General features: G+C 38.2%; 1 protein-coding gene and 1 long non-coding RNA gene across 3 annotated transcripts in view; both read right to left on the bottom strand.

The window, feature by feature from the left end:
* LOC120443159 overlaps window positions 1-18,601 on the bottom strand; it is a 50,147-nt gene extending 31,546 nt beyond the window's left edge. Inside the window, exon 1 of the long non-coding RNA XR_005615199.1 lies at window positions 18,235-18,601. This is a non-coding gene — a long non-coding RNA (uncharacterized LOC120443159). The remainder of the gene's footprint in view (window positions 1-18,234) is intronic.
* A 1,979-nt stretch (window positions 18,602-20,580) lies between these two features.
* LOC116312295 (zinc finger protein 37 homolog) lies at window positions 20,581-26,496 on the bottom strand. 2 transcript variants are annotated; one of them, XM_039621188.1, is made up of 3 exons: window positions 26,231-26,496; window positions 25,491-25,572; window positions 20,581-24,607 (listed from the first exon to the last, which is right to left on the bottom strand). In XM_039621188.1, the coding sequence occupies exons 2-3, from the start codon at window positions 25,510-25,512 to the stop codon at window positions 22,128-22,130; spliced, it is 2,502 nt and encodes an 833-aa protein (XP_039477122.1). In that variant the 5' UTR covers window positions 25,513-25,572; window positions 26,231-26,496; the 3' UTR covers window positions 20,581-22,127. The 2 variants fall into 2 exon arrangements, with proteins under 2 accessions (XP_039477122.1, XP_031585531.2); XM_031729671.2 differs by lacking the exon at window positions 25,491-25,572.
* Window positions 26,497-26,566: the final 70 nt, after the last annotated feature.

Raw genomic sequence — 26,566 nt, 5'->3', positions numbered from 1 at the left:
TGTTGTTGTTGCCTTTATTTTAACCTATTAAGAACATTGACATAAATCTTTAACATAGATGGTAAAACTGAATTAATTTAATGTAACTGTTTCTCACCGCGACACTGTGTTTGTGTATTTACAGGGCAAAAATGAAGAGCACACTTCTACTGGTGTCTAGCATTTGTCGGCCAAAAACAGTTAATGGATACTTGTGGCTATTTTGCGTAACTGTGTTCACAGTAAGGCTAATAATTATGCATGTTGCAGATGCTGCTTTTTCCATATACCCTCTAATAGCAGGTTTTAAACCAAACCCAGGTAAGATGGCTGCCATATGGTTCCATTTGTGTGTGGGAATGTGTTTTGACATTTCCTTTTTATTGTTAAGATCTAAATGAAATATCCAACTGTTGCCTTTTATTCCAGTAGGAGGCTGTAATTGTCGGATGCCTGGATAAACTGTCAGCTTAGACCGATTTCTTCTGCAGCCATCTGGACCATTCACGATCTGGACCATTAGTCCCCCTTCAATGCCTGCACATTTTTGGCCTCACTACACAGGAGAGGAGATAGCGGCTCAGATGACGCCAAAGGTAATCACAGGAATTTGAATGGGCCCCTGCCACTGATGCACAGACCAGACTGATAAGTTGGACAAAATGCACATTTGAGGTTGAGGAGGAGATTTTTTTTTCCAGGACAGCCTAATTGCTGCTGAGTGGTGGGCAGTTTGGCCAGATAATCAAGATGGCAGAAAATTGATTAAACCCTAGCCAGTCTTTTGAATGAAGCCAAGTTTCCTTCAGTTTGAACAATTCCATCATTGAGGGGGAAAAAAGAAAGTTTTTCAGAAATACACGTCATGTGTGACTTCACATGTCTTTCTGATTTGAAGCTCACTCTTGAGGTTGATAAACTAGGCATATTATATACATACTACAACAGTATGTACCATAACCTTTGTTCCAGGGCAAGAATTGCTTTAAAACAAAACAAAACAAAACAAAAAGAAAGAAAGAAAACATTTAATATTCCCAGCAATAATCCCTTGGAGGGAATTGAGCCTTCAATAAATATTTAGCCATCTATACTGCTGTGAAGCACAAGAAATTAAATGCTCAGGTAAAAATCATGTTGTTTCTGTTATTCTACTCCACTGTGTGAAGTCGAGTATGAAGCATATAGCAATACACTGGAAACAACAGAAGCATATTATATTCACAGTAAGAAAATAAATATTCAGGTTTTGCTCTAATGAGAATTTCTTTCAGATAATTTTGTGGTGTGACATTTTTCTCATTATCACGACAAATTATCCTGCTATGTTACAAACTCCTTTTTAATAGAACACATTTAAATCTAAATTGAATTATAAAGAGATCAAATCAAAATCTAATAAGAAAGCCTTTTTTTCTATTTTTGGAATTAACACTAATGCATGCTCAAATGCACTACCTGCTCAACTGATCGTCTTGTGTTCTTTACGGTGATGTGCTCCAAAACACATTAACGAAGCAACATCTAAACCAAGAACAAAACGCCCTGCTCCTTTCTGACTGGGACAAAATAAGCTTCCATTCAGAGAAAGACTGATTCCTCAGCCACACATGATAATTTCTCTATGCCATTGTAAGTGACCTACCATTACTTTGGATGATAGTAAATGCTTGTGTTTCGTGTGTCAGCCTTTCCTGGCTTTCCTTCTGGGAAATCACCTGCAGAGTGTGTAAAGGCAGCTGTAGGAAAACTGAGGTGAGCTGCAAAAGTCATAAGCCTTTGTCAGCTCACATGTTGTTTGCTTAGTGATAACTTTTCAAAGAGAAGCTGTTTTGCGTATCCAGCTGTTTAAAGAAATGTCAGTGAGAGTGGCATTCCTGCATGCTTTTGAACTTTTCTAATGATGATAAATAGGATGTTTAAGGCCGTGCACACTTGTACAGCATTAGTATAACTTCCTGGGGGGAAAAAAAGGCCTGGAGAATCTCATATGAAACTTTTCTACATTTTCCGTCTCTAAATAATTTCGCATGGATCTTTCTTCAAATGAAACTCCTCTAGTGCCTCAGGCAGAAGAAATAATTTGGAGTAGTGAATGTTTACTACTGCAGACTGCAACTGTACCACAACTTTCAAGCACAATGTTCTCCAGCATTCATTTATGCTTATAAGTTACCTAGAGAAATGGTGTCAGACCTAAACACGTCCAGAAACAACACTTGATATGGATCATTTTTTGATTTAAATTACATGACTAAGAAATACACATAAAACTATAATGTTGGGATGGGTTAGTGGAACAAAGTGTACACATTACACTGGTTCATGATCTCACTTAACACAGGCGCATAACAAAAACAAGGTTCCACGCATAAAATTGAAGCATGATGATGCTACAACCCTTCACACTGAAGTTATACTCATGCAAAGGTACTTTGAGCTGCTCACCAATTTCCCAAGGGGTCTGGCACAGATTTTCCATCAGGTGCTCTTCCTGACACAATCCTCTCATTTATCCCAGCTCTGGAAGTACACTACCTAGTGACTCCTTGTTTAAAACCACCAGTGATGTCTGATATGATGTATGAGCCACACTCATATATCGTATTATATCGTTTAATATTAACTGTCCTATTAGCTGTGCTTCAGTCTCCATGAACTGATACAATGAATGCTGCTAAATCTACAGCATTCTGGTATCGACTGGATTTACTACTGGCTATGGCAGCGCACAGCCTACAGCCTATAATAATGCTGTGCTTTATATAGATTAACTGCAGAGATCTTGACAGCTCCTTTTTCATTGCACCATTATAATATAAAAATACTGATTAGATCAGTAATAGCCAAATGAGCATGTAAGCCTCCTGGTTTCTTTCAGATGTTTGCGTATTAAATATAAGAAGTCTCCTACATCACTGGCAGTCCAAACTTGCTGTTTTTACAATGCAGGCATTCAGTTTCAGTTTCTACTTCATATCTATTTATTCATATGCTGTTTGTACATATCATTTTAAGCGGTTAACATCTTTCGTCTACTGTCAAACTGTGACAATACTTAAGGTCAGCCATGCAAAACATATAACAATGACCAAAACAAATGTTACCTAAAGTGGACAAACACTAAAATCTGCTTACAATGTCAAATTATTACCATTTGTGGTTAAACACTTTGTGAAGGGATTTCTGTGTCTGGTAGAAGCAGAATAGGGAGTGGAGTCACTGCAGTCACTTTCTGAAAATTACATTTAGATTGCACATAAACCGATTTGAGTTTCACCCACTCTGTTGTCAACAACTGCGGTGCATACTGTGGATTTAAGTTTCAGATTCACAATGAAGGCATATAATAAGCTGACCAGATAAATCTAATAATGCATCCTACTGAGATTTGTCTGAGATTAATCTGAATCCCTTCTATTTCCATTTAGGCATGGCTGTCAAAGATACAGTCCCAAAGGACATGAGGGACAGCAAAGTGTTGTTTATTCTTCAGCTTTCTCCAGGGCACGGAGAAAATGCCAACAAGGTTTCCATTGTGAAAGAACAGACATCCTTTGTGTTCCCTGCCATTGAGTTCTGTGTTTCCATAGCCCGATGCTCTCCACCCTCTAAATCATATAATATTCCTGAATTACAAAGACATGCGGAGAATAGGGTTTCTTTTTTCTCAGACATTTCTGTCAGTGTCTTAAAGTTTTGTCTTGGCCAAGAAATCTGAGCCCTGCTCCAGAGGCAGATCAACACACTTACCGAAGACAATGCCTGTCAGTAATTTATGGGTTTGAAGAAGTCTGGTGTAAAAGCCATAAAAAGTTAAAGTCTGATGGAAGAGGAACAGTTGCACTTGGTGTTTAAACGTGGCACAATTTGGTGCCAACTGTATTAAATATGGATTTCAATCAACTTAACAAGACTTAGAGGCTACACTCAACAGATCTCTGGGCTATGATGAGGGAGAGCAGTGCCTTCTAACATAATACTGACATACTGATGTTTAACAGCTATATATATTTATATCTTCACCAACATTTTTTAGTGTGCTGGCATGGAAACATTTGTTTATAACCACTAAATGCAAAGTGCAGCTGCCGTTAATGGGAATGTCTTTAAATTAAAATTTATCTATTTAACAATGTTTTTTTATGGTGCATCTTAAGAGAGACTCGATTAAACAAATGAACTTAAGCAAATTTACAGATTGACTTTTTTTTTTTGATGACTCTAATTAAAGCCACAAAACATAGATGTTAACATCTTGTTAGTACTAAGGGAAATTTAGGAGATCATCAAACACTCTAAGACGTATCATTTTGGAGCAGTGAATATCTCTATGATACTTGACATGACAGTTCATCCAATAGCTGTCAATGTGATCAATGTGCATATTTCCACTCCTATGAGGCAATGAGAATAAATGCTATTGATTAAACACTATTCAGTTCAAGTTACTAGAATATTATAAATTCTGGGAATTGCAGATGCAGAAATAGCACAAAAAAGTTAAGTTGGTTGGTTAGTTGGCCGGTAATTCTGAACAAATAAATAAAAAATAAAATACAAAAACAATATACATCAATGAGGTTAGTATCAGACATACTAAAACTCATGAAGGTATATAAATGTTTTAATTCCAAGAGTAGAAGTTTAACACTTATCAAGAACTACCCTTTTATGTACAAACAAACAAATGTGCAAACTAAACTTATATGCTTAAATATAGTCTACATACATACTGTGAGATGTGCTATTGGTTCCCACAGCTGGTTTATTGAGCATGTAGTTTCCCCTCAATGCATGATGTTTGCTTCTGTGCTTGACCTGCTGACAAATGTGCATCTCCACCTTGTTGGAAATATGTTCCATTACAGTTTATTTTTTCTCTCTCTCTGTTATTTTCCCTCTTCTTCCCTCTCCCCACAGCTTTCCCATCATTCCTACCTCTTCCCTTATTGGCTGTCAGGGACATGTCTGTGGTTCTGTGGGATCCTCCCATGTAAACAGGCATGTTTTACCGCCAGCAGATTGCCAAACCCTCTCAATTTGTCACTTCCCCAAGTCAGTTTGTGTTTTGTGGCTTGCAAGGTGCTAGCAAAGGTACTTAAAGGAGAAACCTCAGGCAAAGTGAGGCCAGAGATGGAAGAGATGTGGTCAATGGTTTGCGCTCTTTCGTAGGTGTGCTGAAAGTACAAAACCACTAGAGTGCCTCGAACAGTAACCAACACAACCTTCATATGTTTGCACTTCAGATTATATTTTTTTCTTGGTTGACAGATGTTGCTTCTTAGTAAAGCTCACCAGCAGGTTGTCATATTACTTACAGTTGTAACCAATGGTCACTGGCACTGCTCATCCAGAGCTTGGCATCTGTGTGGTCTGAGCCACAAACCCACCATTCATTAGCAGCACATGGCAGTGGAACGTTTATATACAAAGTACAGCAGCACTTAGAGGTAACAGTATCAGGATTTAGCAGGAATTTGTTTCAGGATACATTTACCTTCCATTTGTTTCATCAGTAAACAGTGTTCAGTGATAATTAAGCATACTTGATAAAAATAGGCCTACAACCTCGAGTGCTGAGGAACCCAAATTTTGTTTATAAAGATGATAAGTTCCAATAATATTCCATTTGTAAGCAGACTGGCTTTGACTACTACATTCCTAACATTATTATGCAACAGGATTTTTGCCATGCAAAGTATCTATTTTCAAAACAATAAATGGTCTGAAAAGGTAAGTTATTTAGCAGACTAAGAGAGAATTATTGAAAATTAAATTAATTAAATATTTAAATAACGCTCATTTCCAAAATTACATTTATTCTTGGACTCCACATGAGTAGCTTTGCATGATTCGCAGTTCAAAATAATCCTGATTTACCTTACACTGGCCTTTGCAGCAGCACCTCACCCCTGAACCAAGCCATTTTAGCAGCCTTGCCCCTCCTTTTATACAACATTCTTCTGGTTCAGTTATTTATCTAGAGCCAAATCACAACAACTGCCGCCTCAAGGCACTTTATATTATATGGTAAAGCCCCTACAACAATACAGAGAAAACTCCAACAATCAGATGGCCTCCTATGAGCAAGCACTTGGCAATAGTGGGAAGAAAAAACTCAATTTTAACAGGAAGAAGAACTCAACAGTCTGAGAGTGAAGTGCTTTGTTTTCAAAGAAAATATTCCTCTTGAGGATCAGGACATACTGTACAATGTCTCTAAGAAAGATTTGGACATTTCAGTGATAAATGTATGAAACTTACTGCACTGAGTAAGGAAATATCAAGGTAAATGGCAGTTATAGTTTTTTTTAATGGTTCAAATAAATGTTATGAAACTTTGCTGATTATTTAATGCATCATCAAGCCCATGAATTCTGTGACACTGAAACAAAGGATGCAAGTCTAGCGTCCAGTCCATGTGGAGAAACCAAAGTTTTTAACACTTTTACCAAACTTTGCATCTCTCAACCTTATAAAAAAAAAGTCATCAGTGGCAGATTAATCCCAATCTCTACTTTTATATAAAAACATGAGCTGTGCATTATAACTGAACCAAGAAATTCAATAAAAGAATCAAAAGAAATCAAGAATTTGAAAAGGATTGTTTTTGTTAAAGCAAATATTTTAAACGCTTCCCTAATCAGTAAACTCTAACCAAAACTGAAATTATTCTGTAACTGAATCTGGATAACTGTGCGAGGTTTGTACAAAATACTCAGAATAATCATTCTTGTTTGATTCCAGCTGCTGTTGAGACCAAGACAGATTGACACTGCTGCTGATGAATCTCCGATCCTACTTTTACATAATGAACTCTGCTGCCACAAGGCACATTTGTCAGCTTTTGAAATGCAGAGTATGTTTCTGATATCATGATGGATTGGAGCATATAAAGAGGTTTCAGCAGCTGACGTTGGACAGCTTAGTGACTTGAGTGTCAGTGGTTTTGTGGGTGTCAGTTCAGTGTGGGTACAGAACCAAAAGCTCTTCCGAAAATACTTTCAGATGGGTTTTTTTTTTTTTTTTTGACAAAGACGTGCAGCTGCCTTTGTCATCTGGGCATATGTGCACTCATGCAGATGGGCAAGGCCGCCCCCACATATTACATACACACACTTCTCCCATTACTTGTCTGTTGTCTTTCCACGGCTCATGTTCGCCAGATGCAGGAGAAAACAGATGAGAGAGAGTAACAGAGAGAGAGAGAGAGACTGATTTTGAAAAGCAGCCTGATAAAGTAAAATAGGAGTAAGGCACGGCAGGAAGGAGATGGAGAGCGCGGAGAAGAAACAGATGTGTGTGTGTCTGATGATTCACACCTGCCAGGTGAAGAAAATAAGTAGAGAGGTGAAAGGGACTATCAGTCGGCGATGAGGAGAAAGGAGGTGAGAAAAGAAAAAAGATGACGTGTGAACCTCATTTGGCCAAGCTGTAGAAAAACAAAACAAAACACATGATGGTCCTTCTTGTGACATCTTGTAAACATCTTCTGATGATGATGATGGTGGTGGTATTAAAATTCAGTACATGAATGAATAGATAGATGAATGAATAAAGGGAAAATGCAAAATCATGACATGCTGAAAACAGAAAAAAAACAGAACTTCAGCATTTAGAAATCACACAGGGCAAGAAACCAAGGCGGAGAGAGGGAGGCCAACAGGAATATTAGGAAAAATATAAAAAATGTTTCAGAAAGCACTTGGCTCTTTCTCCTTACGCCTTCACCGTGAGCAATGTGTCATCATAAAGGAAGGACTTCAAAGGATTTGCAGTTGAAATAGAGAACAGAGGATCCACTATCCACTATCACAGAACAGCAGCAAGATCTTTTGTAATGGACTGTAAGGGACACCGAAGGGGACTTTAGGAGTTCCCTTCACTTTAGGAATCACTAACCCCCTCAGCAAATCCTTTTCCTTATTGGCAGGCGAAAGAAAGTTGTTCTGGCTGTTCCTCTCTCCAAAGTTTGTGTTACATGTCCATTCTTAGGTCTTTTAACTCAGCTTTCTAATGTTAAATAGGTGATTTGAATGAACTGCTTTCTGTGATATAGTCTGTTTTTATTTGATCGAATCGTATGAGTGCTGAGTTAGACCCTAGCTAAAGGAAGCATTTTAATTCCTTAAGCATTTTAAAATCAAGTACGAAATTCTGTTAAAATGAAAACCCCACCGCTTGAAGGCTGCTATATCTTGGGACAAAGCTACTGTAGTTAGATGTGATTGTTACAAGACTGTGGATAGATAGATGATGAATAATTATTGCAAGGCTCAATGGGTCAGAGATGGGTGAAAGAGCTGGGGCAGAGCAGGTCAGAGTGGATGAAAGATGCATGGATAACTGGGCAGATTGCTGGCTGTGCAGAGCAGTGGGGGAACGTTAGGCGAACAGATGAGCATCCAGAGGAAGAAAAACTAATCCAAGCAAATAAAGAGCGAAATTTTAAGCACAGCAACCAGTGTTTGCTCTGTTTTTTATCCATCTATTCATCCATCCAGGCAGCGTACACATTGGACTTTTATTTTAGTGTAACAAAATTCATTTTTCCCTTCGATTCTGTACTTCTACAACAAAGTTATAAAAGTTAATTATAAAGCCGTGAAAACGTATCTTAAATACTTTTTTTAAAAATCATATTTGTATTTCTAAAAGTTAGATAAAAATTAACAACTTAACTTCTTCATGAAAAGAAGTTTGCTACAGATGCAGGCTGATGTCAAAATGACCGCCCTGTTATTTCTCCCTTTAACTTAATTCTTTGCAATGGTGAAAGTTTAGGTTTGTGCATCAGTAACAGAAACAACAACAAACACATCTATTGGAGATCATTTATCTGATTTTCAAGAGTGGGACCACATCTCCCAACACAACCCTTGTGGTTCTCGTCTATATATGACTCCCCCCCGCCCCCGGCACTTAAAGCTGTTTTTTGCCCCACCCTCCCTCCCTTTTTAAATTCATTCACTTCTCATTAGTACATGGGGATCTGCCCGGCCCGGGAGCTGCCGCCAGTCCCCACTGAGGCCTTCCCCAAACCGCAGTCTCAATCCATGCTCAAGCCATCTGCCATTATCTACTAGAAATGCTGTCAAACCAAAAATGAGGATGTGGTCCCAGCTAGTGAAAGAAGATGTTCTAGCCAATAAAAATTAGCAGATCCTTGGAGCCCAAATCCTGGTGAGTTCACCAAACACTCAGATGATTAAGAAGAAAGCTGCTGTTACTGATAGAAGCATAACTGGTGATAGTATTTAAGTGAGGTGAGGTAGAGTTTACAGAAGAAGGAAAGGCACACAGAAAAAGTTAGATGAGTTAGGCATGTCTGTTTAACTGCCTCTAGGCACTAACACCATTATGAAATGTAGTACATACCTAAAAATAAGCTTTTCTAAATCATGCATCTCATGTATCTATGCATCTGAGGGCTTCTACACAGCCTTTCATATGGCACTAGGTCAAACCAGAACACAGAAAAAGACAGGGAGCCTCCTCGAGATATCTAGAGAATGCTGAACATGGCCGACAAATGAAGACACAGCTGCCTTCATCTGAGAGCTCCTAGTCTCTCAGGAACGTGGAGTTATGAGGCCACTTACACACGACTATGTTTGCTTAGTCTCTGACACGGAAAGACAACCAACAAGAGAGATGGGAAGAGAGGGAGGAAGGAGGAAAAGGAAGGAGATGGGCGAAAGGCCGATGGTAAAGAACAAAGTTATAAAAACGATGGATTCCATTAAGAAGAGAAAAGAAAAGGTACGTTAGAAAGGTACTGGAAGTCAGCGCATGTAATCACACTTAACTGCTTTCAAAGCAAACGAAAGCCAGACAGAGTCAGAGTCATTGTCCCATTGGCAGTAATATTAACAATTTCAAACATCAGCCCCTTTATTATATGTAATTTGTGACCACAGGGGTGTTTGGACTTTCTCTAATAACTGCAAACTGCAACTTTCTTTCTTTAAATAAGTCAGAAGAGACTGTGCTTTAGTATAGTTTTAGTATAATCTCTTCAAGCTTTCTCAGGAAAATAAAAAGGTAAGCTAAAACAGCCAAACAGACTTTCAGCTGACTTTTTAGTGCAGCCCTCTTTGTAGATATTATTTTCATTTTTTTGTAACTCACGTTACTCATTTGGAGACAGATTTCTGCAACAAAAATACAGTTTTGTCTCATAAATGTAAAATCCAATATGTGTTTTTGTCTGTCCTATTGATTCACTGCAGATCACATTTTTTATTGACCTGTGCCAACAGCTTATCTGCAAAGAGAAAAACAAGCTGAAAAAAGTTATTCTGATAATAGAAAAATTATTCTATTAATGATATTACCTCTCTAAATGTGCTGCATGTTTATCTGATGGTATATTTGTTGTGAATTAATTTGCCAGATTTTAAGTAATAGTTTTATTTGGTTCATCAAATGTCAACCTTCAAAGATGACATATTCAAAATGTTTTGAATAGGCAGAGCAACTGTCCACAGACATATTCATACTATCACAGAACAAGCTGTAAAGTTAAAGATCAGAGAAGCTGGATTCAGTAGTTGTTTGCTTAAAAACTGTTAATTTTCTGTGTTGCTGCTTTAATGTGAAACAATTTTAGTCATCTATTGATTTTGTTTTTGCAAAGGAAACAAATTGTAGCTTCTTGATGGGTCTAGAAAGATCAACACACACTCATACACACAAGCATACACACACTTCAAACTTCAACCAAAGGGTGTCAATCATTGCTCTTGGTTGGTGGCCTTATGATGTCCATCTCCAGACTAAACCACCCACACAACTCATTCAGACACTCTCACAACAAAACACTTGAAACAGCTGGCCAAGCTAAACCTGTATCAGTGAAGGCAAGAAGCTCATTGGAGACAGGGGTTTTCTTTGAAGTTGTGTCGCTCGGTCTGTGTGCCAATCCTTTTGTGGCCTGAAGAAGATTTACAGCTTGTCCTGCTCACCTCTGCTTTCCTACAGCTGCTTCAGCACTATCTGCTGGTGACAGCCACACAGCTCATAAAGGCTCACATAAACGCCAAAAATATCACCTTGCTAATTTAGTAAGTGTGATGGTTCATCCAGAGTACAAGATTTGCTTGGTTAGCATAACCTATACATGTGTTATTTTTACTTAGTTTCTTACAGCTGCAACAATTAGCTGTCTTTGTTTCTTTTTTTCCAATACATTGTTGTTCCAACACAAGAAGTTGAAATGATAAGAAGCCAAGTTTTGTTTCCTAAAGATGTGAGCATGTTGACAAATGCTATGAACACCTTCCCCATAGTAACAGAGGGAAACCTGAGTGTTAGACTCGGACTTAAAGCACAATTAAGAAGTGAACTGGCACCCCCTGCTGGCCACCTGATCGGAGCCGCGCCAGCAAGACACCTGTTTAAAGGTGATAAACAACATTATTATTTTTCTAATAAACTATTTGATTTACAGATATAAAAGTACCAAAAGCTATTTTTTTTATAGTGTTCCATGTCAAGTTGTTCCTACTCCTTATACAGCTGACCTGGCAGAAATGCTGGGTTCATGGCTGACTGTAAATTTTTAGTTAAATGGCATAACTGATTGATTACCGCAGTTATTGTCAGCATCTGGACATGTATTAATATGTAATGCAAGTACATTTAAATAAATAATACATTGATATTGAAACTAACCTAAACTAGAAATTTGTGTTATCCATAATTAAATTATTCATGTAATCTGTATTTAGTTGACAAAGGAAGGAGTGCCCCATTATTCAATACGCCAGTAATAAACCATTAATTAAGATATTTCATTACAAAATCTTTTATGTGATATAAATTAAATATTGTTGAGTTCTGGACTGCTGTTTGGACAAACTATTCAATGTGTAGTTCACCTTGTGGAAAATTGTTATTAACCAGTTCTATAGAAGTGTGACCTTCAGGGCTGCGTATACTTTCTTTTTTCCAAAGTATTTTCTAAATATAACATTTTCTAATTTTCTAAAGTTAATATCTTCAAATAAGTTGAAAAAACAATTTCACAGCAGAAAAAGAAATTAAAGAAAACTAAAATGAGCGTTCATAGAGGAAATATTCATACCACGCTGACATGATGCACATTGACATGGATGGCAACAAATCTATTGCTCATCCTAAACTGTGCTGACAGCAAAACCCTGCTGTACCACACATCCACATATAAATTATTTATTTGCATTATTTAACAGCTGGCTGAATAATTTTCCTCCCCTGCTGCTTTCCTTTCCGCAGCAACCCTGCCTACCCAGATTTCAGGGCAATTTAGAGCCCACATTTATTTCTATTTGGAAAAAAAGATCTCACTGCATCCAGTCTAAATCACTGCAACAACTGAGCAGTAGTTAAAGGCCATTATTTATGTAGATCTCAGGAAGCCCGGTTGAAACTAGAGCACCTGTCACCCACAGCCAAAAGGGAAATGTCGAAAGTTTGAGGCCCAAAGAATTAACGTCACTATTACACAACTCTAACTACCTTTTTTGGCTCTGCACTGGAAAAATAACTTCTATAGTTCCCTGCTGTGATCAGGCAGTCGCTTCTTTTTAAACACCAAGGAGTCATCTCGTCAAATATTTCCACACCGTGTCACCTTGAAACAATCTGTTCCCACTCTGCTTTCTGCTACAAAGTTTCCATTAAACTGCTGGCTTCCTCCTTTCATTACATTTTATTTATTTTCTGAGCTCTTAAATGATTATACTGAGGTCATGGGAATACTGTAAGAGAAATATTTCCTTGGCTTTTGGTACTGCTTAAACTGTTTTCCTGTAAAGGCACTTCCAGTATGTAACGCAGACTGTAGAATTAGAGTTCAAACTTCTGTCAGCATTTCCCCGAGAGCCGCCACCATAAATTATGCGAGCCACAATCCAGAACAATAGAGCTTCAGCCATCCTTTGATGCTTGTGTAAGATGGGAAATATAACCAACTTGGAGAAAATGCACTCACTGGCTACTTTACTAGATACACCTTGTTATTAGAAGGTTGGACTCCTTTTTACCTTCAGAACTGCCTGAATTATTCATGACATTGACTCAACTGGGTGCTGAAAACATTCCTCAGAGCTTTTGGTCGATTTGGACATGATAACCTCACCCAGTTGCTGCAGATTTGTCAGCTGCACATCCAGCATGTGAATCTGTTCCACAACATCCCAAAGGTGCTCTATTGGATTGAGCAACAATACTCAGGTAGGTTGTGGTGATTACATGATGCTCAATTGGTACTAAGGGGCCCAAAGTGTACCAAGGGAATATGAGCCACATCATTACACAACCACCATCAGTCTGAATCATTGATGCAATGCAGGATGGATCCATCATCATGTTATTGCAGCATAAATTGAGACTCATCAGACATTTTTACAAATCTCTAATGTCCAATTTTCGTGAGGCTGTGCAAATTTTAGCCTCAGTTTCCTGTTCTTAGCTCACTTCAGATGGTGCATCTGCCACAAGGTTTGACACGTTGCACATTCAGACTGTTGTGCATGCATACCTTGGTATAAAGAGTGGTTATTTTGAGTTATTGTTGTTTTCGTATCAGTTTGAAGCAGCCTGGCTATTCTCCTCTGACCTCTGGCATACACAAGGCATTTTCATCCAGAGAACTGCTGCTCACTGGATATTTTCTGTTATTTTGGACCATTCTATGTAAACCCAATTGTTGTGTAGGAAAATCCCAGTAGATCAGCAGTTTCTGAAATACTCTCACCAGTCTGTCTGGCACCAACAACCATGCCACATTTAAAGTCACTTACAGTCCATAATTTGCTGAAAAAGACAATTTTTATAGTTTTGCCCCTGTAAACCACCACAGTGGTATTTAAAATCAATCAATCAATGTTGACTGGAGTACATTCATTCAGCTCAGAGTTTTGCTTTGGGTGGTTTTTTTGTTCTATGTAGGAATTCAAGCCATTTTTATACATAGTCCCACAATTTTATGGACAGGTGAAATCTCTTCTGTTGTCATTTATGACTAATGAAGTTGATTCAAACTGTTTCACTTGTATATTATAGCTTTTCACTGTAATTTTAATTATAGGGCCTAAAGAGATCTCAGTGCAACTGGATCAATATTCTTTAAAAGCATGAATGCACAGAACACAGCTAAAGTGCATGACGATAAAATAATTTCCTTGGTAAATAAAAACAACTTTTCAGCATCAAACCACCTTAAACAATATCATCAAGGAGACCGGCTTATCATTGTTAAGGTTTACAATCAAGAGATGCCTTCATGCAGCACTGAACAGCATACAGAGAACAGCACTGTTTACACTCCTGAACAGGAAAACCAGTTTAGACTTCTAGACATCTAAAAGAGCCTGCACAGTCCTGGAAAAATATTATTTGGTCAGATGAAACCAAGATGTGGATAGCATGTCACAGTGCAAATGGATAATGAGCCAAAGTATAATCCAAAAACAAGTGAAGAGTTTCTCATGGCGAAGAAATGGGATATTCTTCGATAGCACCTGATCTAAGTGCAATAGCTCTTCAGTTCTTAAATACAAAACTAAATGCAAAAAAAGAAAAACAAAAGAGAAACTGAAAGCGACTGCAGCAAGGTCTGGCAGACCATCTCAAGAGAGGAAACATCATTTTTATGATGTCCATGGATTCTAAACTTCAGGGAGTCATTGACTGCAAATGATTTTTGATAAAGGTATTCAAAACAATTCTTACAATTAAAAATTATATTTGCTTGTCCAAGTATGAGCCACTAAATGTCATATAAAAATGCAAAATTTTTGTAAAACCCCTTTAATAAAGGTGAAACTCTGCCTTTGATTGTGTGATTTAAATCTACTGTGGTGGGTGTTCAGAGGCAAAATTACAAAGATAACGTCTGCCTAAATGTAAATCACCTGCTCTGTTTGAACTTCAGCAGGTCTTCTCAGCCATGTCTACATGCCTTAATGCAGAGTTGCTGCTATGTGATTGGCTGATTATACTTTTTGTATTAACAAGCAGTAGAACAAGTGTACCTAATAAAGTGACCATCCGTTACATGAGTTAACATTAACATCGATTATATGTACGTTCACATAAACTTGATGGAAGAAAATCTTTTGCTTTGGTACAGTCTGAATGCAGCACCAATTCCAGGCACAGCCAGTCACTATATGAACAATCGTTTTAGGCCTATGAGTCACCAAGCCTTCGTGCCAACATCCATGGCACACCTGTTGCTCCAGTTTGAAAAATCCCACATCCTGTGAAAATTAGACATAACATTTAAAAAAGCATGCATAAATGCTTACACAAAAACGCAAACAAACAAAGCCCAAACAAAACTGGGGTCTCAAAATTGCTATGTTTGTAACCATCAAATTGCAAGGTGACTTAGTTTAGTTTATACAGCTATAAAAACATAATTATGCACTGTGGATTTATGAATACTGTGGTTTTTAAAATTAGGTCCCTAAGAAAAGCTAAAAACCTTTCTGTTAATTTGTTCCCTTTCCCCAAGCCTTTGATTCACCCACTGTGGTGAGATAAACGTTTATAAATCACCGGGTTAGCAACAGACACACTTCCTAAAAGCACACAAGTGTGTCGGGCCAAAATGAATATGGTTTTGATTTGGAGTACATGCCAACACTCCAGCCAATGCTAATCGCTTGGGAAAGCTTGTGAAAACCATGATGGATTTTGCAGACATGGTTTTTGAGCTTTGGGTTTCATCACAAATCCATTTAAGCTTTTATGTCATTTGGTTAAATATACAGAATCCTTTTTATCTTTTTATGTGTCCATTTTGGACTGTCTAAAGTTGGTGGAAAATATGATATTGAGATGGACTTCTTTTATTAAACCTGAACTCTGCAGTGTGTGTGTCTGTGTGTGTGTGTGTGTGTGTGTGTGTGTGTGTGTGTGTGTGTGTCAAGCTGACAAAGAAAAAGAGTGAAGCTGAGTGACAGAAGGTAAAAACCAAACATTGTCTGTTATGTTTTCTTTATGGTGTTCTGCTGGCACCAGTTTGAGAGAATAGCTCAGCTTCCAGCTGCGACCACTTGTCTGATGCAATTTTCCCCACTGTCAGCAAGACAGCATGGGCAGTGACTAACACAGAGCTGTTAATGAAATCAAGAGTCGAGTTTTCTGTAAGTATGTAAAGAAGGATACCTGTACTATAGCCCAAAATAACAACCAAATGTAACTATTTGATCTAATGAAGCTAAATATCTGACTATCGTTCAAAGATATCCTTGTGATTGAAGCATTTCCTCTAAGCTCCACATCTGGGGCTGCACATTTGGAGCACAGGCCCTTATTTTGAAGTCTTGCTTTGGACTGGTGGAAGACTGAATGACTAAAAGAAAGAAAGTTCTCTATAGCCTCTTCGATTCTGAAACAATGACAATGATCACAGGCTGTCTTTAAGACAGCTGAATCAGATAATTTATCGGCAAGCAATAAAACAGATTAAAAACTCAACAGACGCACTGAAAAGAAGTAAAATTCTGAATGGCATTTGAAAAACAAGGCTTTGAAATGCCTTTGAAATTTGAAAAAAGAATGTAAAAATAAAAATATCAGATTAGAAAGCTTGGGCTAAAATGAAAGTGGACAAGACTAAAAAAACAGAAATGGCGTCTTTGTGGATATTGCCAAATTAACATACTTAATAAATTATGCCTCTAACTTTAAAGATGTCATTAAATGCTAAACACAATAACCCCTTTCAACTGCCCAGCAAAACAAAACAATTAATTGTCCTCTGGTGACAACTATAATATGCATTATATTATTAAAATATAATTTAAACACCACTGAGTGTTTTTGCATTCTTAAAAATATTAAAGCAGTAAAATGGTAATGTGACAATTACGCTTGCATGCTTGCCAGAAATTTTCAAAAGAACAACATTAAAAGATTAAAATTACAGTTGTACTCTTTTCTTGGAAAATAGCAACCACTTCATGTTCTTTCAGCTTTGGTGGCTGTTCTTGCTTAGGTTAAAGTCTCTCATGAAGCTGTTGATAGCACCTAGACGACAAATGTGTGGTCCTGTGAAGTGTACATGTTGTGTTGCACATAGATGTCTTGTAATTGTCACAGGTAACACATAAGGTTGTTTATTGTGTTCATGTATTAGAGAAACATTAACAAGTATACTTCTTGACATCTTTGTCAGACTGCTCTTGACTGCACTTTGTTCCTGAATTGAATTTAACATGACTCCCTGAATTTGTGAGACTAGGCTGTGCTCTTTTGATTACAATAAGAGGACCCCTTCATCACCCTCAACTTTCATCAGAATATCCTCATTTGCACGATTTATTTTTAATAGATGACATAGTCAGTTAAAAAAAATAATCGGAAAACAGTGGGTGACAGATACTTTGTCTGCAAGTGTTTGCAGCACTGTTACATCAGACAATCTATGAGCGCTGCACCACGAGCAAATTACATAATATGGTCTTATCATGAATGTGCATCAGAAAAAGTCAAAAATCAAATTTAAGATCACAATAAACCATGGCTTTGTAACTGGTAATAAAATCCAGTTTGATGCTGTGCAGCACACTAAGCAGCAGATTAGAACCAAAGGCAACATCAGCATGAAACAACTGTCTCCGAGCTCTGCAGTTAAGATGCAATTATGAGATGAAGAAAAAGCTAAAGCAAGCCAAGAAAAAAATACCCCTGAGTTGAAGTCTTTCTGTAAGTGTGATTCTTAGCTAAATATATCATGTGGGAGAAACCTTAAAAGCCACTGCTTCTCAAGCATGTAACAAACAAATGTGAGCTTTCAGGATTACATTGAAATAATAAACTCATACATGCAGACAGCAGACATATTGAAATAATATAGACTCAAATACCCCACACACACCAAAAAAGAAAAAAAAAAGCAGCTTAGGAGGAAAAATGTGCTACCAAACCTTTTCTGTTAAAACTATCATTCATACAGTATATTGGCCAAACAACAATGAAGTGGTTAAATTCATGTGGAGCACCCATGAAAACATATCACAGTCCCAATGGCAGCAGCAACAGCAGCAAAGAGCAGAAATTAGCAGCCAGCCAGATGTCAACAAAGAAACCACAAGCAAATCTGCCCAGAACATTAAACAGCCCGCATCAGCTGCAGCCTCAGCCTCAGCCTCGGCTTTTAAGACGCCTGTCGCCATGCCACGAGCACAAAAACTGACCGAAGAGCGCCGATGTGACATCACAAACTCACATTTTGCATATTAACACAATTCTTACCTTGAATGAGCAGGAGGCCTGCAGCTGGGCGTGAATGTGCCTGATGTATTTTATGATTAAAACGTTCGGTTTGTTGATAGTTTAACCTTTCTAATGCAATGTAATACATACTGCTGAGAGCATAACGTTTGCAAAGGTGCCGTGTAGTAGTATTGGAGTACAATAATCTGCAGAGGCATTTGGAGATCAAATGACACGCCGTGCAAAGGTGAAGAGGTGCGTTCAGTGTCTGGGTGTAATGAAGAGGATTTCCCTCGTGTCGATGTTGCAGGCTAATGGAGTTTACAGCATCAGCTGCAAGCTGTGCTCCACAATGCTACTTCTGATAAAGAGGTTTTAAGGCATAATGTTTACAATTAAAAGTTCAAGCATGGGTTTATTTTGTCATTTAGGATAATAACTTATGATAATGGCTTACTAATTAGATGAAGTTTTAAGAGTATGCTTTAAAAAAAAAGTTCACTGCAAGATCCGAGTTAGAATTCTGAGAAAGATTAAGATGTTTGACGCAGAGAAGCATGAAAATGCAAACAGATTATACTAACCGACACACACAACAAGAAGGCAGTGAAACAATGGCGTATCTAACGGTGTGTGTGGCCTGCTCGGTGGTATGACAGACAGTTTGGGGGAGTGAAGCTGTGGCCCCTTCTAGTGCTGCTGGTCTATATCCTGTGGTTAAACTGTTTGAAAGTGAAGATATCGTTCGGATTCTGGGGGTTTCTATTTGTTAACACAACTGTGCTCTAAATGGAGGATTAAAATTATGATTAAGGTGATTTTTCTTGGGGCAATTAAAAAATAGTGCAGTTTGATTGTTTGTTGTTGTTTGTCTTTTTTCTGTTTGTGCCCTCGGCAGGCCCAGTCACAGTAGCGCTCCATCAATCACGTAATGAATTGTTACACGTAACAAGTCATGTTTGAAATTGATATGGTTGCGGTTGGTGTGTGTGTGTGTGTGTGTGTGTGGGGGGTTGGGTGCAGCCAGCTGTACAAACAGAGTCTGGATGACTCATGAACCCACCTGTGAGTTACTAATAGTCTGAAATGACACTGGACCCACTGTGATTCTGTAACTCTGAGTCACCGATAAAGCAGTGCAACAAAGCCTGATAAATATACAGTACAAAGAGGCAGGTGGGTGGTCTCTTATACAGATAGATAGGTAGTCTTGGCGATGCTCTCCATTTTAAGAATCTGTTGTCAATTTCTTATCACTCTGTATATGCAACTATATAAATGCACAACTGACAGCAACTTCTGCACTAAAATAATATTTTTGCACTGACTAAACTTTTGATTATTGTGTAACTATAACAGTGTAGAGAGAAATGTGAGGAGATAAAGCATGTAAGGGAAGGAAAAGAAGCAAATCCACAGCGAGACTGTTTTGCGAGCTCAGCTAAAATCTGAAGATGTTTTCCGGATATTCTGCCTCATTCTTAGCTAAATAGATAAACAATGACCAAAAAAGGGCTTTTATTTTTACTACAACTGTTTTAGCTTCATACTGTATATCATATTTTCCCAGGACCTTTGTTTGTTAATATTTTTATTTATTTATTCCAGATTCTGCTCTTTAATTCTGCTGTGATCTACTTTAAAATCGCACCTGTACACTTTTGTTTTGGGGGACAGTGATGTTACTGACCACTGTTTTGAGAGTTTTCTCTGAGCGCTGTTCTGTCATCAGCTACAGATGTTTATAGCAGTTAGCTGTTTTCTAGCTGTTTCAAGAAATTCATTGACAAATATTGTGATAAAAATAGAAAATACAATACTGGGATAGTTGATAGCAGCATGGAAGCAGCAGTTCAAATTGCAGATTTTTTCAAATCAATTAAATCATATTTTCTAATGATGCAGCCAAAAATATAAAGGACCACATGATGGCAGAATGGGACTGAAAGAACAAGTGAGTAATCAATTTTTTTGTATGTCCACTCACTGTTACGTGACCATGTGATGTATCTCAAATTACCATGTTTTTGTTAGCCTGTCAAATTACATTTTAACCCTTTAACCAAACAAATATGTACTTTTGTGAAGAACAATAAAAATATCAGTTTAATTTATAACATTTTTAGAACTGAAAATAAAGACATAATAGTATTAAAGTAAAGTAAAAAGAAGAGAAATAGCAAAGGTTTGCCAAAACAAAATCTCTGAATGCACAAGGTCATTCTTGGTACACCTTAATACCAGCTGAGCAATGTTTAACTGCCAGTCTGCCTGATGACCAAGGCCATCCCTTCATGACTTCAGGCTTCAAAAGCAACTTCAGCAGTCTCCTTAAAAACTACTAATATGCCCTAAATAATGAATCATCATCAGAACACCTGTTTAATAAGAGCTGAATTTATTGCACTGTAACTTTTTTCTCCTTCTTCACTTACACAAAAAGGAATCTCTTTTAATTCTTTTTCTCTCAATACATCACAAATAATTTAACGAAAATCAATGTGGATCCTACAGATTCAGAAAGAGCACACATTACTTATTGACAATTACAAAATGCATGCTGGTTTATTGTAAACCCATTAATAAGACATTCACCGACTGTTTTACAAGTCTATGATCTGATAACAAAAATGGAAAAAACACTGAAATAAAATCAAATAAAACCATTACCAACAAGGCAAAAAAAAAAAAAAAACCCAAAACAAACACACTGTTCCTTTTGCTTGCTGTTCTAGTACAACACCTTATTAACACATTGAGGCATTGAAGGCATTCTTGTGGCAAGAAGCACTTCTGTGTGTTGTATTTAAACAACGGTAAAGCTCTTCAAAAGTCACAACCACTGACTTTTGATTCATCTGACTTTGTTGTCTATGATCTGTCTGATGTAATTCCCAGATTTTTTTATCAAGAATATTTACAGATGTAAAAACAATCCAAAAACCAAAGCATTTGCTTAAGAGCAAATGAGATGGATTTTTCCCAATTGGGGAAAAAAATGGTACAGAATTATAAATACTTAAAAGTTCACTATCATAGAAAACCTTAAAAAAAATGCAACAGCTTTTTATAGGAAATACCAAGAGGTGTCAGCTTTCCCTGCAGAGTTGGATCTTATATAATATTTACATTGCATTTAGTAATTAATAGTCATGTTTATCAAATAATTTAACATTTGCTATAAAAATAAAACTGACTGACTATGGTTTTTGTCCTGAAATATATAGTTTCCCGTTTTTAAAATCAGTCACAGGATGTAATGTGCTTTTACTCCCAGAAGGTGGTGGTAATGCACCTGTAAGCAGTTTGCAGCCACCATTGCACAAAAATGGAAACTGCCAACAACCCGGAAAGATGGAAAAGTCCAGCCATCAAAAATTTCTGTGAGGAATAAACGACAATGATGTCCAGTGCAAAATGGTCCAGGTAAAGCCAGCATTTTAGGGGTTAACAGTTCTGATACAGAATTTTCTTTTTGAGTTGCCATAATAAGACTGGCCTGGGTTAAGGCCGTATTTAGAATGACATAGTGCAAAAGTGCAACCTGCTCTGAGAAATGCAGACAAAAATAACACAGAATGGAAAGCAAAAAAAGCTCTCACATCGACTTCTAACAGAAAAGTGTAAGCCAAGAAGGAAAGGGAAAACATACAATCTTTTTGTCACAAATAACAAACTGTCATCAGTGTGAGAGTGTAAAGCTTCCTGTAGTATTTCCAGTATTTGCTGGTAAGCCTTGAAAAGCATAGCTCTTTGCAGATCTTTTCCTCAAACTGACCTTCCTGAATTGATTTTTAACCTCTCAGTAGAACCCTGTTTGACCTCACCACCCGGAATGTCCAAAAAATTCAAAACTATGAAGTAAATCACAAAAAAACCGAAAAGCAAAAACAAGTTAATTCATTTGGTAAGACGTACCGCATACGGACCAGTTATTCGGCGGGTTTTTCTGATTCGCTTGCATGTGCACGCTGTTTATGCTTATGAAGTTTTAACCAGGTGGAGAACTGTTCCCCACAACTAGTGCATTTGTAGGGCTTCTCGCCAGTGTGCATCCTCATGTGTCCTTTCAGGTCGGTTTTGTGACCGAACGCCTTATCACATACGGTGCATTTATACGGTTTTTCACCTGTATGTGTTCTGGTGTGCCTTTTCAAAGTCGTGTTGGTAGCAAATTTTTTCTTGCAGTAGGTACACTTGAAGGGCCTTTCCCCCGTGTGCACTCGCAAATGATTCTTGAAAGCAGAAGAATCCGCAAACTCTTTACCGCACTCGTTGCAAGTGTAAGGCTTCTCACCGGTGTGGATTCTCATGTGCTTCTTCATGTTCACACAGGAGCTGAAGCTTTTCCCGCAGGTGCTGCATTTGTAGGGCTTTTCCCCAGTGTGAACCCTGACGTGCAGGTCGAGATTATAACGTCGGTTGAACCCGTTTCCACAGACGTCGCACTTGAAGGGCTTCTCGGCTGAATGAATCACTAAATGTTTATTTAGATCCCAACTTTCCCGGAACATCTTGCCACAAGTCTCACATTTGAACGTCTTCTCAACTGTGTGGCTCTTCATATGAAATTTGTAGTTTTTGAAATTGGACATCACTTTGCCACACCGGTCACACTTGTAAGGATTTTCCTCATCTTTGGCATTACCACCATCACTCTGATTTGATGCTTTTAAGCGTTTTTCACTTTCCCTATGTCTCTTCTTTTGAGTTGGATCAGTACTTCCACTTGATGTTTTGCTCCCATTGTTGTTTTTCTCACTGTGTCTTCCCTCTGTAGTTTGGGTGGATTCCCCACTCTGATCCTTATGTCTTTTCCTTTGTGTTGGGTTGGTGCTTCCTCCTGATGTTGCGCTCCCATCATTTTGTCTTTTAAGCAGTCCTGCTTCCTTACTACTTAAAGACTTTGTGTCTCTATGTCTATGCTTCTTGTGTTTTGTTAAATCCCTGCTTCTGGTTGATGATGTTCTCTGATGTGTATGTTTCCTACTTGAGGTTGACGTAGTACTTGTAGTCTCATCACCAGGCATCTTATTTGGCGTTGTTTCGGTACTTTCAGCCAATGTAGCTTCGTCACTGTTAGAATTCTTATTTTGTGAAGCTAGTTTTCCTTCACTCTGCTTCTTTTGTGCTAGCTCAGAACTTGAAATTGAGGATGTGTTCCCCTCAGTGGATTGGCCGTTTTCTGCCTGATCTGGACTTCCATTTGATGCTACCTGTTCATGGTCACTAGTCTTATTTTGAATTGGCTCAGTATTTTCCATTGATATGTCGTGACATGTAAAGTCTGGTGAAGGCTCAGTGTCATCGTTTGTGTCCCAGTCTTTATGCTTCTCATTTGGCATTAACTGAGGAGTTGTACTTGATGACATTTTTCCATCTTTGGGTTTCCTACTTGCAGCTAAATCAGTACTTCTGCTTGGTTTCTTCTTCTCATCGCTACGTTTCTTTCTAGATGCATGCTCATCACTTGTAGCTGATGTTTTCTTATCACTGCTTTTTTCATATAGGCTGACAGTTGAGTTTGGTCCCCCATCTTGACTTGACTTATGTGGTGCTGGCTCACCGTTCCCTACCGGAGGGCTCGTTTGATCGCGTTTCTCATGTGGCGTTACATCGGGGCATCTAGTTTCTGTTGGGCTCTTTGTTAGTGTTTGTTCAGTGCTTTTTGTAGATGTTGTGTAGTCACCATTTTGTTTTGTGTTACTCGTTAGGCCAGCAGTTGCGGTTGACGTTTCATTTCCATCTATACGTTTCTTGTTCTGTGTTGGCTCAGTACTCATAGCTGATGTGGTCTCACTATTACATTTTACAGTAGGTGTTAACTCAGAATTACTGGTTGATGATGTGTTTTCAATGTTACATCTTCTATCTGATGCTGGCTCATTGCTCTCATTGGTACACACCTGTCCTTCCTCTGTACCACTGTTTGCTGTGCTGCCCACATCATTGTTTTCCTTATCTAACAGCTGCGCTGCTGTAATAGCTGATGATGTGTCCGTATCGCCTCTTGTTGGTGTTTCACTTCCATAGTTACAAGTTATGTCAGCTTGACTCTCCCCTTCATCCGAGTTGTGACAGAAGAAGTGGTTGTCATCATCTGGAGGTGGTACTGGAGAACTCTCTCTGTCACGTTCATCTTCATTAGAGACTCTGGGTTTGGGATCATTACTTGCTGCAGGATTCGTTTGGTCAGGACCTGAAGGCTGAGACTGATCACTGCGGGCACTTTGATCAGTTGAAGCTGGAGTCACCTTAGAAGCAGCAGGCGCCTGCTGCTGTGTGAGCTGCTGTCGTTCCTGACTGATGCACATTTCCTCATGCTCATCTTTAATCCGTGTAATATCAGGCTGAACAGTGGAGTCACTCTCACTGTTACTCTGCTGCTGACTCAAAGAAGTCTTTGCAAGATCTAAAGGGAGGAAGGAAAGAATGGGACAGTGTTTAAAATACTATTTTTTGGCTTATAGCTGTTAGCTAAAAATGACACTTTCTGTATGTGCATTGTTTATTAGTGATAGAATTTAAAAGCCGTGCATCACCTTGAAAGTGACAGCATTCATCTCTGTGGCAACTTATAAAGATTAAACTGCTGATAAAAACTAACATGCTTTTAAACCGTACCTTAGTCATGCTGCAATAGGCTTAGACTGCTGGGGGACTTCCTATGATGCACTGAGCAGTTCTGTTTGACTCACCTATCTTCACTCTGAGTGTTTATGTATCACATTTAGTCATTAGTAATTATTTAATTTTGGCTGGACATCTAAATGTTGCAGTTTGCATTCTAATACTGTAGTCTCTTTCCCTACAATGTAAAGCGCATTGAGGTAACTTGGTTGTGAATTGGTGCTCCATAAATAAAATCGAATTAAATTTTAAAGGAGTTGTACATTATTAATTATTGTATTGGTTTCTGAAAAAGGAGCAAAAACAGTTTCATCCTGTAAAAAGCGTTTCCAAATACAAGAATCAGTAGTGCTATAGTGACTAAGACAGAGACCTGGACGTGGGTGTTTAGAGCTAAAGTCTATCTACAGAACTGATTAAAATAAAACAAAAACAATAATTGCAGTATTCAACTCACCTCAACCTCAAAAATCAACCGACTTTCATTTTCAGATCTAAATTTAAAACTATAGGAAGGAAGCTACGGGTGACAAACTGCCTCTTTAAAATCTACAAGGCACCCAAGTGTAGGGAAACCAGACTCACCACCAAGCACACTAAAAACTATTCTGTGAAGTTAAAGATAGAGGCCAAAAATGTAGAAGGCAACCCCAATGCAACCTCACCTAAAGACATTATTTGGCACATCAAAAGTTATTTATCTCCTCGTCTGATCCTGTGGACTTGATCAAATCATTAATCTGTGAACTAAGAAGCAGAACACAGAACAGGACAAGTCCTGTGCAGTCCAGGGAGAGACCGTGCAAATTACAGCTCTAATAATTAATGAGGATGTGTCCTCATCATCATTAACGCCAGCTGAGACACATAATAGTAAGACACTGGAAGAATTTTGTTCTAGCTGTTAAACTGAAACCTGCTGGGAAGTTTGAATGCAAAAAATGTATTGAAGTCATATGTCACCAAAATTTTGATTAAAAATTGTATCTCGGTGTTGTATCCAATAACTCCGCTTGGTTATTTATTACCATTGCTTGCTGAGACACAGATCTGTTAATGATTGCCTTGTCCATAATTCATTACCCGCTCGACCTTACACGTGACATGAGACGACTTCCCCAACACATGCATCATCTATATTACACTGATCTTTGGTTCAGCTGAGGATTTGAGGACTTTGTGTCAGCTTTTGTTACATTACCGAGGTACAACACCCAGCTATTAAAAATAAAAATAATTGTGTAATTCAGTGGGAACCAAATGGTACGTTATACCTGTCACACTGGTCTGACCACACAGTGACACAGAATTAAGAAATGAATATCCAAGGACTGATTCATTTTAACCAGTTATCGTTTCAGACATAACAGGATTCTTTACTGAGGAGCAAGGTAATCTGACCGACCTTTATCCTGCAACTTAATCTCCGGTGTGAACACCGTATCCAGCAGTCTGCGTTGACGTGCGATTTCTGACTCGTACTCTTCTACTCTCTTTTCAAACGCTCCCAGTATTTCTTGGGCAGCCGCTGTTAGTCGATCACAGACAAACCTACGCATGCTTTGAACGGGATACATTGTTACATCTAAAATGTAGACGCTTTAACTTCGAAGCTGCCTAAACTTGCGCACTTTTCTTTTTATTTCCGCGAGTGATACTGGGAGACACATATATCCTGTACCAGCTCACTGCTACCACCTACTGTCCCGGCGTGCTAAAGGCATGCATACGTGCATATGTC

This window comes from Oreochromis aureus, linkage group 12 (genome assembly GCF_013358895.1).
Source record: "Oreochromis aureus strain Israel breed Guangdong linkage group 12, ZZ_aureus, whole genome shotgun sequence".
NCBI classification, from domain to species: domain Eukaryota; kingdom Metazoa; phylum Chordata; class Actinopteri; order Cichliformes; family Cichlidae; genus Oreochromis; species Oreochromis aureus.
The sequence above is the reverse complement of the archived record's forward strand: the minus strand, read 5'-3'. Positions and strand labels throughout refer to the sequence as shown.

Coding starts and splice junctions, on each gene's coding strand:
- LOC116312295 (XM_031729671.2), bottom strand. CDS start 26,402: ATGTATCCCGTTCAAAGCATGCGTAGGTTTGTCTGTGATCGACTAACA. Junction 24,608..26,230: donor GATTAAGTTGCAGGATAAAG/GTCGGTCAGATT, acceptor TCCTCCCTTTAG/ATCTTGCAAAGACTTCTTTG.